This window comes from Drosophila innubila, chromosome X (assembly GCF_004354385.1).
Source record: "Drosophila innubila isolate TH190305 chromosome X, UK_Dinn_1.0, whole genome shotgun sequence".
NCBI classification, from domain to species: domain Eukaryota; kingdom Metazoa; phylum Arthropoda; class Insecta; order Diptera; family Drosophilidae; genus Drosophila; species Drosophila innubila.
The window spans coordinates 8739422-8751865 of NC_047626.1; the positions used below are offsets into that span (position 1 = coordinate 8739422).

At 36.1% G+C, this 12444-nt stretch overlaps 1 protein-coding gene across 3 annotated transcripts in view; it reads right to left on the bottom strand.

Moving 5' to 3' along the window:
* Positions 1-12444, bottom strand: part of LOC117791061 (neurobeachin) — a 250661-nt gene that overhangs the window by 33938 nt on the left and 204279 nt on the right. For all 3 annotated transcript variants that reach the window (XM_034630725.1, XM_034630718.1, XM_034630710.1), the window contains exons 4-11: positions 11219-11415; positions 6796-6917; positions 6566-6692; positions 5556-5675; positions 5307-5453; positions 4118-4742; positions 3911-4005; positions 699-839 (exon numbers count right to left, since the gene is read on the bottom strand). In XM_034630725.1, the coding sequence (XP_034486616.1) occupies positions 699-839; positions 3911-4005; positions 4118-4742; positions 5307-5453; positions 5556-5675; positions 6566-6692; positions 6796-6917; positions 11219-11415 (1574 nt within the window). The remainder of the gene's footprint in view (positions 1-698; positions 840-3910; positions 4006-4117; positions 4743-5306; positions 5454-5555; positions 5676-6565; positions 6693-6795; positions 6918-11218; positions 11416-12444) is intronic.

Genomic DNA, 12444 nt, shown 5'->3' on the forward strand with positions numbered 1-12444 from the left:
GTCTGTCGGTCATTTTGTTGTCGTTGTTGTCCTTGTTGTTGTTGTTGTTGCTCTTTATGATTTGTGTTGTTTGTACAAGAAATTACTACAAAATTTATTGAATAATTTTGTTGCCAGACTTGGAGCTCAGCCCAGTGGAAAACGCAGACTGCTGCCGTTACTGGAGTATTTCTGCTATCCATGATAAGCAAGGCATGGGGCATGCGGCATGGGGCATGCCACATGGACTACACCAAAGATTGTACCTAATAAGAAATGCCAAAGCATGCGCTTGAGTCGTAAAATGCTGCCTGAAATTTATGTTCCACTCTCTCTATGTGTGTATGTGTGTTATTGTGTGTGTGTGTGTGTGTGTTAGTATGTGTTGTGCCCTGGCCTTTGGACTGAGTCTGGATGTGAGACTATGCAAGGTCTTAAACTTGCTTCGAAATGAACTCAACTCGACTCAGCTCAACTAGCAATAGCTACACTGAGAAATAAAGTGGTGCAAAACTAAGAATTTTGTCACACTTTTCGTTTGAAAAATGTGTCGTAATTTTTTTTTATATATTTTAACAATATTTTTTCATTATAAAAATAAACTTTTTTTAAATGAATATTTTTCATTTTAGAAACCTTTTGTTTTGAACAGTGCATATACATATTAGAGAGGAAGAAGGGAGTGTTTTCCCCCTGGAGGGGTGGGGCTGTTTACTTACCTGCAGCATCAGCGCGTGCGGCGTGTGTACAAAATATGAAACATTTCCTTTGGGGGAAGACTGCAAACAGAGTTGACCATCGGTTGCCACGGGATTGTACATGAAAACAATGGCATTCGATAGTTTGCCATCGTACAGCACCTGTTTTAGAGCAACAGAGACAGAGACCGAGAGAGAGAGGAAGAGAGAGAGAGAGAGATAGTATGAGTTTTGGGATTAGGCATAGCTTTCAACAAGTCATGTCGCGTATTAAAGTTTTCTCTCCTTGGCTCTTTGGAACCGGCGAATTGTTTCCGGTCATGCTTACAATTTACTTTTGTTTTTGGCATTTGTACATATATATGTGTATGTATATTTTGTATATACCTTACAGCTAAAACCTATATACATCGATCTACTTATAAGCTATTGCCTATATATAAGCTGCTTTTATATACAGCACACGGAAAACAGTTGACACACACACATACATACATACAGTTTGTAATATACACTTAGCTTGTTGTTGCTGTAATTAGTTGTTATTGCTTGTTGTTACACATTAGCCATGGCCTTTTCACAATTTTTTTTCACAGTTTATTTTGTTTGTTTATTTTGGTGCATTATTGTTGCTGGCGGCCGTTATATGAGGCGTATGCGCAATATTTTAACAGCCGTGTTTGAACAAAACCTATAGGCAAACATATATGTATGTGTGCGTGCGTGTGTGTTTGTGTATGTGTGTGTGTGTGTGTGTTTGTAAGTGTTGTGGTCGCTGGCTGCATAATTTGCTGCTAAAAATACTTCTTTGCGTTATTTAACAGAGACAAAACACACAGAGAAAGAGAAAAAAAATGAATAAAACAAAAAGAAGCCAACAAAAACTACTTTGCAAACAAAAAAAAACTACAAAATAAAGGAATAAAACTACAGCTAAAAATAAATGTATATATTTTAAATTTTTACTTAAGCTGAAACCTGAACTGCATATTTTCGTTAGCTTTAAAGAGTTTTTAAAAAGTTGGCAAGCTGATTGATTTTGCTAAAGTTTATGCAGTTTAACACAATTAAGCAGCTTAACAATTGCTGTTAAAGTGAGTGATGTTAGCATTAACAGCTGCAATTTAACAGCTTACAAGCTTATGCTTAAACTTTGCTGCATTTCAAGTGAATTTTGTGTGGGAAAAAACATTTTTTGCTCGAAAAATTACTAAAGGCTTTTGAAAAAAATATGTAAAAATATATAAAAATTGATTAAATATAAATAAACTTAAATAATTAAAGAACAGTATTTGGAACTTCAATTTGCCAGCTTTGTAGTTGCAAAACTTTTAAATAAGTCTAGTGCTTAAGCTGAATTTACGTAATCCAAGCACTGTTTTTCAAAAAATATTTAAAGCTTGAATTTTTATCAAAAAAAAAAGAGTTATGTTTCAAGCCACACACCATTTGGGGAAATTCGCAGAAGGAGATGCAGTTTATTTTATTTACATTGTGAAATGTACTGCATATGAATTCATTGAATACGAGTTAAACTCAAATGCGCGCAGTTATGATGCCATTTTGGCGAAAAGCTTTTTTTTTGTAATATCTTGACCCATTTTCGAGGTCTACAAATGATGTCGAGCCGACATGAAATAACTTTCAAAACTAATGCACTCTAAGCTGGACACAAGCACACATACACACACACACACACACACATGTGTGTGTGTAAGTTGTTATAATAATAATAATAATAATAGAACGAGTGCACAACAACTGAACTCAGTTTTCAAATGGAAACCTGGCATAGAAGTGTGCTAAAAAACATGCTCCCTTTTCCGCCCACTTTGAATAAGTGGTATATGGAACACGCAGCATAGATTCTTAACAATCGTTGGGCTACAAGCTGCCAAGGGAGGCAGAAGGGGTCTGGGGTGCTATAATAATAATGAAGAACAAGAGCGACAACGACAAGATGCGAGTTCTACATTCGCATTGCTTTTGTCTGAGTTCCAGGTGCGCTGCAAAGTATGCAACATTTATTTCTATGCCGCGCACAACGTTATTGTTGCCATTAGCACAACTCCTACACCTTAAGCACCCCCCACCACCCTCTCCCTCTCCCCTCTGCTGCCCTACTCCGTTGACTATGAGAAACGGCACTTTAAGTCGTCGCGACGTAGACGCACTTTAAAATGTTACACAAAATTACAAACATTTTCATAATTACAAGCGCTTTCAGGCTGTTTGTATGTGTGTGTGTGCAGTTAAGGGTGCGTGTGGGGAGGGGTGGGGGGTTGCAAAGTTGAAAATTCAATAGAGCAGCTGCGCTTCAATGAATGGGAACATTTTGATTGGCTTTGAAGTTTAGTTTTTGGCTAAGCTACTGGGAAAAAAGGAAGGTTGGAAGAAGGAGGTTGGAATGGCTGAATGGTTGCTACAGCTTAGGGATGGGGGGGACAAAGGGTGAGAAATTGGTATTCAAAACGTTTCGTTGCCATTTGATTCGATTTGATGCGATTGGTTTGCGGATTTGGCGGCTGCTCAATGTTGGCGACGTAGTCAAGTTTTTAATTGGCGACACGCCCCCGCCCCCTACAAAAGGGGCGTAATAGGGCTAGAGGGGTGTGTGTGGATGCGGCTCTATGGCTGCAAGTCTAGTGGTTGAATAACAAAGTTGCATAACTTTCCTGCTGCTGAGCAACTACAAACTGGCAAATTACGAGCATTTTTTCATAAGTGAATTGAAAATAAAATAAAATAATTTGTAAAATATATATAACAAATACAAAAAAAAATTAATTTCATATATTTTGAAAACTGTTTAGGCATTAAATTTACACTAATCAAATTAAATTTAAAATGTAGTAAAAGTTGTAAGCATAGAAAAAATTGCTTATTATAAAAAAAATTTAATTATTTAAATTATTCTTCAATAAATTAAAAATTTTTTTTTTATTATTGGAATAAGCTACCGAAAAAAACACCATTACTTAATGGTAATAATTGTCGTTATTTTGATTTTTTTTAAGTGGCTCGAATTGAAAAGATTGTGTACAACTTTTAGCTGTTTATAGTTTTAAGGAATGCACAAAAAAACTAATTGAAAATATTGCTTACATAATTTAGTTGAAAGTAATTTAATAAAAAAAATCATAAGTAATATATTAAATTAAAAACTTAAAAAACCAATGTAAATGTAAATTAAAAAATTGTTGAGAATTTTTAAAATTGAAAAGATTGCTTACAGCTTTTAGCTGGTTGATTTCCTCAGTGTCGCCCGCGACGGCGACGCCGCCAATGGAGCTCAGGCTGGTCACACTGGACATGCGACGCAGCTTGTCTGCGTTATCGATATGTGAAATGATAACGATAAACGATAAGCGAAAAAGAAAAGTTTGAAATGAAAAACAGCATAATCGGAAAATCATAAAGCAATAAATAAATATAAATACCAAAAGAAGCATTTCCAGTCGGCAAATGGCCAAGCGGATCATCCGTTATGTTGTTGTTGTTGTTGTTGCCACTTAGTGGTTGTTGTTGTAGTTGTTGTTGTAGTTGTTGTGTCTGACTGTTGCTGTGACTTTTATCTGCTGGCGTTGTGGGCGTGGCAGGCGCTGTTGCTGCAGCCGCTGTGGCAACAGCTGTTGTTGCTGCTGTTGTCGATGTTGCTGCTGTTGCACCACCAGTAAGAGCTGCCAGTGCCACCGCATTGCGTGCGGTTAACACCGCACGGATTTTAACAAAGGCCGCACTCAAATCGAGCCGCTCGTCGGACCAATCAATGGCACGTGCCTCTTGCTCGGCGGCAAGTGTTTGAAATTGCAGCTGCAACTGCAACTGTTGCTGCTGTTGCAGCTGTTGTTGCTGCGTCTGCTGTTGCTGGCTGCCACTGGCTGCGTTGTTGTTGTTGCCACTGCTGCTGCTGCTGGCGATGCTGCTGGCAATGCTGCCACCGATTGGGGCAGCAACATCGAGGCCACCCGCACCACCCAAACTGGTTGTTAGTTGAAAGTGACTCACCCGCTTGTGATTGTCCGGCAGATTCAGATAGCACTCGTTATCGAAACGGAACTGCGACTGTGTGTGTGTGTGTGTAGAGGTTGTGTGTGTGTGTGTGTGTGTTGTGTGTGTAGTTGACATTAGACAGACACAAACACAGCGTTGTTATTGTTGATTGTTGTTGGCAATTGGTGCAATGTTTTCGTTATATTTGTTGTTGCAGCGGTGCAAAAGACAAAAGAGAGAGAGAGAGAGAAACAGAGCGTAAGAGAGAGACAGAAAGTGAGAGCATAAAAATATGGAAACAATAAAAGATAAAAAAACACATATTTAATTATTTTTGTATATTTTATACAATATTTTCACAAAAATTGCACAACGGTTTTCATTGAGGAGAGACAGGAAAAGGAACAGTGTGGAGTTAAGGAAGTGGTGGAGGGAGAGTGGGTAAGGTCAAAGGTCACAGGTCACAGTTCACAGGTCAATGGACACAGGTGCTGTCTGCTGTGTGCAGTGATAGGCAGTGCAGCATTTGTTGCAAGTTCAATTTGCCAATTTGCTGGCCACAGTGCTTGCTCAGTGTGGTGCACAGACTGCATTCGGTGGTGCAGCTGTCTCAACAACAACAAGAAGCACACTTACCTTATAGCCCGGCCCCAAACGGTGCATGGCACAAATCTGTTGCGTTGTCAACGCCTCGCTGAATAAATAAATTGCCGACATTTGGCCACAAAAGACGCGCTCCTCATCCAATTCCGGTGTGGCGCCAATGTAGCACTTGTCAAAGGGCTACACACAGACATAAAGAGATAGAGAAATAGAAATAGCAATACAAAGAGTGAAAGAGTTAGATATTATATATTTGTTGCTCTTTTGAAAACTCATACTCACATCGTTTGTGGAAACAAACCAGGCCATTTCGGTTGACGACGCCAGCTGTCCATTTACGAGGCACTTGATTTCGCTTTTTGTCCAACGATTGTATATATACACTATGGCAATCATATACCACTGTTCAAGACAGTCAGAGAAAGTGGGAAAGAGAGAGAGACAGAGAAAATTATTTATTTGCATCAGCATTCAATTAAAATGCAGGCAACAAATGAGTTCAGTTTGAGGAATCGTTAGTGAAAGATACTGCTGGGTGTCAACATACTGACTCACTTGGCTCACCGAGCTCAAAATAACATACTGACAGACAATTCACGTAGCCGTGAATAAATATTAGCGGATTGAGATTGGAAACCGTAACTGAAACCGTAAAGAACATTTTTTTTTTATACCGTAACCAAAATATTAAAATCTGTTAAATCAAACAAAAAATTTATTTATGATATTTAGGTTTAATGATAGTTTTTCAAACTGTATATGATTTTTATTTTAAATTTGAATAATAGACTTATTTAAAAAATAAGATTAATTTTTTATTGAAAAATTAACATATTTTAAATAGCTTTAACCAAATTAAACCGATTTTCAATTAAGAACAATCGAGTGTTCATTATAAACGTAAGTGCTCTATATTTGTCAGAGGTGTAGTTATAAAGCGAATCCCAAATAATTCAAACGGAATCCTAACAATTACCATAGCTTCTTTAGGCTCTTACTAAGAACCATTTTGTAGCTTAGCTTAAAATTGCAGTGATTTGGCTGTCTTTTAGGGCCTTATCTTGCTCCTTAGAGCCATAACTTAATTGAATTGCCGGACCAAGCAATTAGGTCCCATTGTTAGCTGTTCAATGCGCTGTTAATTAAACTTTTGTGCCTGCAAACATGACCATAAATTGTAAGCGCCAAATGGTACACGAATAAGTTCTCAGTTCTCGAAATAAGTGAGAGCGAAAGGGAAAACGGGGAATGTGTAAATTTGTAGCACAATTTGGATAGGTGTAATGTCTTACCTTGCGTGGCTGGAATTCATATTTGACACAATGCTGAAAGCCCTTGCCCTTGACCTTCATTGATGTGAGGACCAGGCAATTACCCACAAAGTGGGCCGTGTATCCAACTCCCTTCGATGTCTTGAAGCTGCAAAAGAGAATAAAGAGATAGAAAGAGAGAGAGCGAGGGAGAAATGTAAGCAATTAGTAATTGGCAATTAGTTGTAAGTATATATGAGGTATCAACTTACCAATAGAGATAAGGTTTCTCGCGTTCAATGTTCACCGAGTTAATTGGATCCAATCGAAACCAGGTGGTAAAGGTAAATCCATTCTCATAGGGCCATTTAGCCAATGGAGGCAGCACCATAGCCTGTTGAATTAAACAGAATCGAAAATGTGTCACAATTAGTTTTAAGAACTTAAGATTGCGACATTTATTTTATCTACCAATTTTATATATTACAAATTTTAAAAACTACTGCATACTTTTAGGTGCGTGCATTGCTTAAATATTTAAAATAGTAATAACTGTAGTTATATATATCCGATCTTGAAGCCTTTTAGTAGGACGATAAGTCTTAATAAAAGAATCAAACCGAAACCAATAAACGGCACACTTTCGTTTCCGATACGTTCCGAAACAACTATTTCAGTAAAAAGTTCTATTTCAGTTTTCTTTTTTCGGTTTCGGTATCAGTACCGGTACGTAACGGTACACCAAATCAATTTTGAAACATTTAAAAATGAAGAAAGGTGCCGTTTTTAATAATTGTGACATCAAAGTTAATATCTACATCCAGGATAAAAATTTTTTGAACGAATCTAATAAAATTTGAATGCAGAATAAATTAAGATTCCAAGCCATGATTAAAATGATATTCCGCTTGAAAATCGGTACAGTTTTGCCAAAGTTATGACAGTTCGAAGTTGCTCATGCCTCTGACCCAGCAACTTTACAAGTCAAAATATTTCTTAATTTTGACATGATATTTTACAAGAAAATAAAAGATATCGGAATCAAGTTTAAAGTGTCGTCTTATACTAAATACGATATAAGGAGTTGATTAAAAGTAAAAACTTGACATTTAAAAATTTGAATTTTCAAAATTCCAAAGGGGGGACCCTTGGCATCGAATTGGCATGATCTAAAGGAAAATTATTTTTTTTTAAATTTAATAAATTTGAATGCTGAATGAAATAAAAGGCCAAACCAAGATCAAAATGACATTCCGCTTGAAAATCGGTCTAGGTTTGACAAAGTTATGAAAGTTTGAAGTTGGTCAAACCTTTGACCTAGCAACTTTACAAGTCAAAATTTTTGTCCAATTTGACATGATTTTTTACAGAAAAATGAAAGGTCTCAGAATCAAATTTAAAGTGTAGATTTATACTAATTAAGATATCAGGAGCTGATTAAAAGTAAAAACTTGAGATTTAAAATTTTGAATTTTCAAAATTTCAAAGGGTGGACCCTTACCATCAGCATAGACTCATGTCTTAGAAGTCGAAAATAAAAAAATTTTCTAAATGAATAAAATTTCAATGCAGAATGAATATAAAGGCCAAACCGTGATCAAAATGACATTCCGCTTGAAAATCGGTACAGTTTTGCCAAAGTTATGACAGTTCGAAGTTGCTCATGCCTCTGACTTTACAAGTCAAAATTCAAGCTGAATCTGTGTACCAAAATTCGGTTGCTCTAGCTTTTATGGTCGCAGAAAACCCACAAGTAACAGTTATGAAAACCAAGACATTACAACTAACAGGAAAACTTATTAAATGCCAATTATAAAGCAACTCGAACAATCAACTAAATAAACCTCAAAATTTGTATTTAAGCCTGGCCAATAGGTATGCAACACATGGTCAAAGCCAAGTTTCTGTTAACCCCAATGAAAGAGCCAGAAACCCGAAAAGGAAACCACTACACAACTCAAACCAAAGTTGAAATATAAATCAAAGTTTATAGCACATTTCGAATATTTTTAAATGAGCTTGGAGTTTGGTTAAAGAGTGCAAAGTAAGGGGAATGAGGCAAGGGGAATGTCTTGCTACTTGTGGCATAAACAAACAACAAACTTGCAACAAGCAAGAACTCGCAAATGCCGCAAACGCCAACAGAAATGAAGTGAAAATCAAAAAGGAAATGAGCACATTTGATTTATCATGAATTTTGTGGTTTTACGGCCTTACTCAACGGATGGACAGAGTTTTATGCCACAGACAGAAGAGAAAACAAGAGAGAGTGCGAGAGAGGCAGAGAGACAGATGTAGAAAGAGAAAGACAGATTGCAACTGCTGCTGTGTGTTTACTTTTAGTTCATAAATTTATTTCCCTTTCAATGCTTCATAACGTTCGCAATTTATGTTCTTATAATGTTTATATAACTGAACTCTTCGTTTTTAACCTCAAACTCCACCAGTCTGCCACGCCCACTTCCCCTATAGAATTCAAGAATGACCACAAGTTTCATATCCGTTTAATTATCTTAATTTTTGATATTTTCGGTCTAGTTGATTCGTGTGTTTCATTTGACTTTAAAACGAGCTCAAATTAAGTTTCCTAATGGATATTTTTATTCAAGAAATTTGCTTTATAAATTGCCACTCTGATTGGCTTATGAGAACTCAGAGAAGAGAAGAGAATTAGAGAATGTTATGAAGTCGATTGAAAGTTAAAAACATTTCTAAATGATTTCTACATTGAAGACTTTTTCTCAGTTCTATAAGGGAAAGAGTTTGGTGAGCCTAATGTTTTTTACTGGTTAAGAGCAGAAACTAAACCGACTGACATAATCTACTAAATTAAATAAATTGATAACTATAATTGCAGCCTATGTTTGTGGAAAGTGACAACAATTCTCTTGAGAATATACCTTTGAAATGTCTAAGTAATTTCTCGCTTTTTGTTTATTTTAAGTTGTGATTTTATTTTTCATTAACGGAAAAATTAAAAGTTTCTTTTAACTTGATTTTAGTTATTAAAACTTAGACTAAATTTTCTCTTATTTTTTTTTGAAAATGTGGCTACCCAAAAGTATAGACAATACAATTTTTTATGATACTGCATACTGGAGACAAGACATGATTACGAATCCATATATTTGTGGCATGAATTATAAGCTCATTTATATTCATTGTCAATTGATTGAGGCATTCAATCGCATTCATTCTCTCGTTCCTTTTCTAATGTGAGCCCTTTTGTTTATGACAATCGAAAATCAACTCAACAATGAACTGAATTGCTTATTGAATACGAATACTAAGTACTCGTCTGTCTGTACAGTGAACACTCGTATTTGTTATTCATTGAGCATTGAGCCTACACACATGCTTTGGCATTTTCAACTGACATTCATTGTCAATTGAATCAGTACTCACTACTCACAACTCAGTCTGTGGCTGTTACTAAAACACGAGACTGATTCACTTAAGTTCATAATATTCATTTATGTTTTAGGGTTTCGGCAACAAAGTTGTCAACTCATTTGTATGCATATCGTGAACAACGGACATTGTCTTTGAGGCATCAAGCAATTGTGCAACAATGGCTGGCTACAACATTGCAGCATGTGGCATGCCACATGGTTTCACATTCTTGCCAAACTCTTTGCTTCTCCTTCTATCTCTCTGACTATCTCTGTCTGTCTGGCAATGTTAGCTGCAAAATTGTCATGCGATTTGCTCGCAAACAATGTTTGAAAGAAAGATGCACAGAGAGAAATGGGCAGTACTATAATTAAATTGGAATAAACTCGAATTAAGTATTTGCAAAACTTAAAATTTATGAGTTAAAAAAAAAAATGAATTAAAATAATAATTTAAAAAACAACTTGGAAAAGGAATTTTATTTGAAGTTCGAAAACTTTTTTGTTTGCTCTGTGTAGAGAGTGGCAGAGGTGTGGCAGAGTTGAGGCATGCAGCTTGCAACTGTGTAATGTCAATGTTGCAGCTGGCCTACAGAAATCTCATTAGTGCTAGATAAACGAGTCCAGAGTGTCAAGTTAAGTGTGCAAACGGAATTTCTCCTAAAAGCGAGCTAAATCAAAATTACAGAAAAGACAAAAAACAAAAAAAAAAACCCTAGAAAATGTGCCAGTATTATGTGCGTCTGTGTGTGTGCATGTGGAAGGGGCACGTTTATTGGACATTTTGTGACAATTGCGTTCGAGTCTCGTTTCGTATCGCATTTGACTTCCAATTCGCTTTATGGCACTTTTTATGTGTTTATGGCATAGACAAGATAGCACACACACACATGTGTATACATATTTATATATATATATATATACGTGTATAGAGTGCACATTAACTGCCCGATGTGATAGAGATGCCGCATGCCACATGCCACATGCGCCACGGACAGCAAACATTACGAATTCGATTTAAGTGCGACGCAATAAAATAAAAGCCTGCCTCTTTCCACTCCCACTCTGCCACTCCCACTCCAGTGGGAGTAAATGCTCAAAGTGCTGTTGGTCATTTCAGTTGTCAGTTGTCAATATGCCTCTGCTTTCTGGGCAGAGAAGGGGCGTGGCTGGGTTAAATACAACTTGCAACTTGGCCAACAAAAATTGCTTATTGTACTTGTTCCACTTTCCACATTCCCCCTTTGTTTGTGTTCTCGTTGTTTATTATTATTAAGATAGTCAAGTGAAGGGGAAAACTTACCGATCCCTTGCGTCCCGGAAAACTGAAGAATACATCGGGTCCATTGCGATGCGGCATCTGCCTTAGAACATTCAACAATTTGGCCGAATGACGCGGCCATTTGCCATTGTTGGCCTTCATCGTGCCAAAGAGCAGTTTCAGCTCCTTAACCGTTATGCTATAGCTCGCCAATACGCCCAGCATCTCGATGAGTAAGTCTGCAGGCAAAGAAAGAGAGAGTGGGAAATATATATAGTGTGTAACAGAGAGTGAGAGAGATAGTGTATGTTTGTGCGGAAATGTTTAATGGATATGGAAAATGTTGCTGATGCTGCCTGACAGCCAACCAAATGGCGCCAAGTGCTCACAATTCATGCAATGTGCAACGCTGCGTTGCTGCAACACAAAAGTGGCAGGTGCATGCCGTCTACACTGTTCCCCAAACAAAAACAAGAGGCACTCATCATGTCAACGACAATGTATTAAAGCAATGCCAAATTTAAATGCATTACATATTTTCAATCTAGTTTTTAAACTAAATGAAAGCTTTAAATTGGCATTGGCAAATGAAAGCTTATTTTAAGCTGATATTTTAAATCAGAGACTTAAACTAAAAGTTTGTAATTTTTCATTACTTTTGTTGTTTTACTGACTCACTGATCATCGCACAGCCCAAGCCATAAGACCTACACTGATAGAAAAAATGTTGTAAATTCAAGATCTCAGAACTAAGAATTTTGGTCTAAAAATTGCGTGGGGAACATAAAATTCTTAAATTAAGAGAACACATCTTGATTTAACGAACATTTAAACATTAACATTAAGAAATAAAACCAAGTTCTTATTTTAAGAATAAATGTTCTTAAAATTAGGATCAAAAAATTAAAAAAATAAAAATTATTTTTTATATAAAAACTTTTTTTTTTTTTTAATATTGAATTATTTACATTTTATTCTGTTTTATTAATATTATAAATGGTATTTTAATTTATTACGAGTGGGATTCGAACCGCCGCTTACTGCTTCACAACTAAAGCGGTTTATCTAACCAGAGCGCCACCATTTGTTTGATACAAAATAGTTCCTATTTATACTATAAATAATTTATACTATAAATATTTATACTATAAATTTAAGATTTTTAATCTTATATTAAGATTTTAAGATTTTATAGATTAATAACTTTCGTTCTAGTAATTTGGTCTTGAAATAATCTTATTTTAAGAACAAAATATTTAAGATGAATG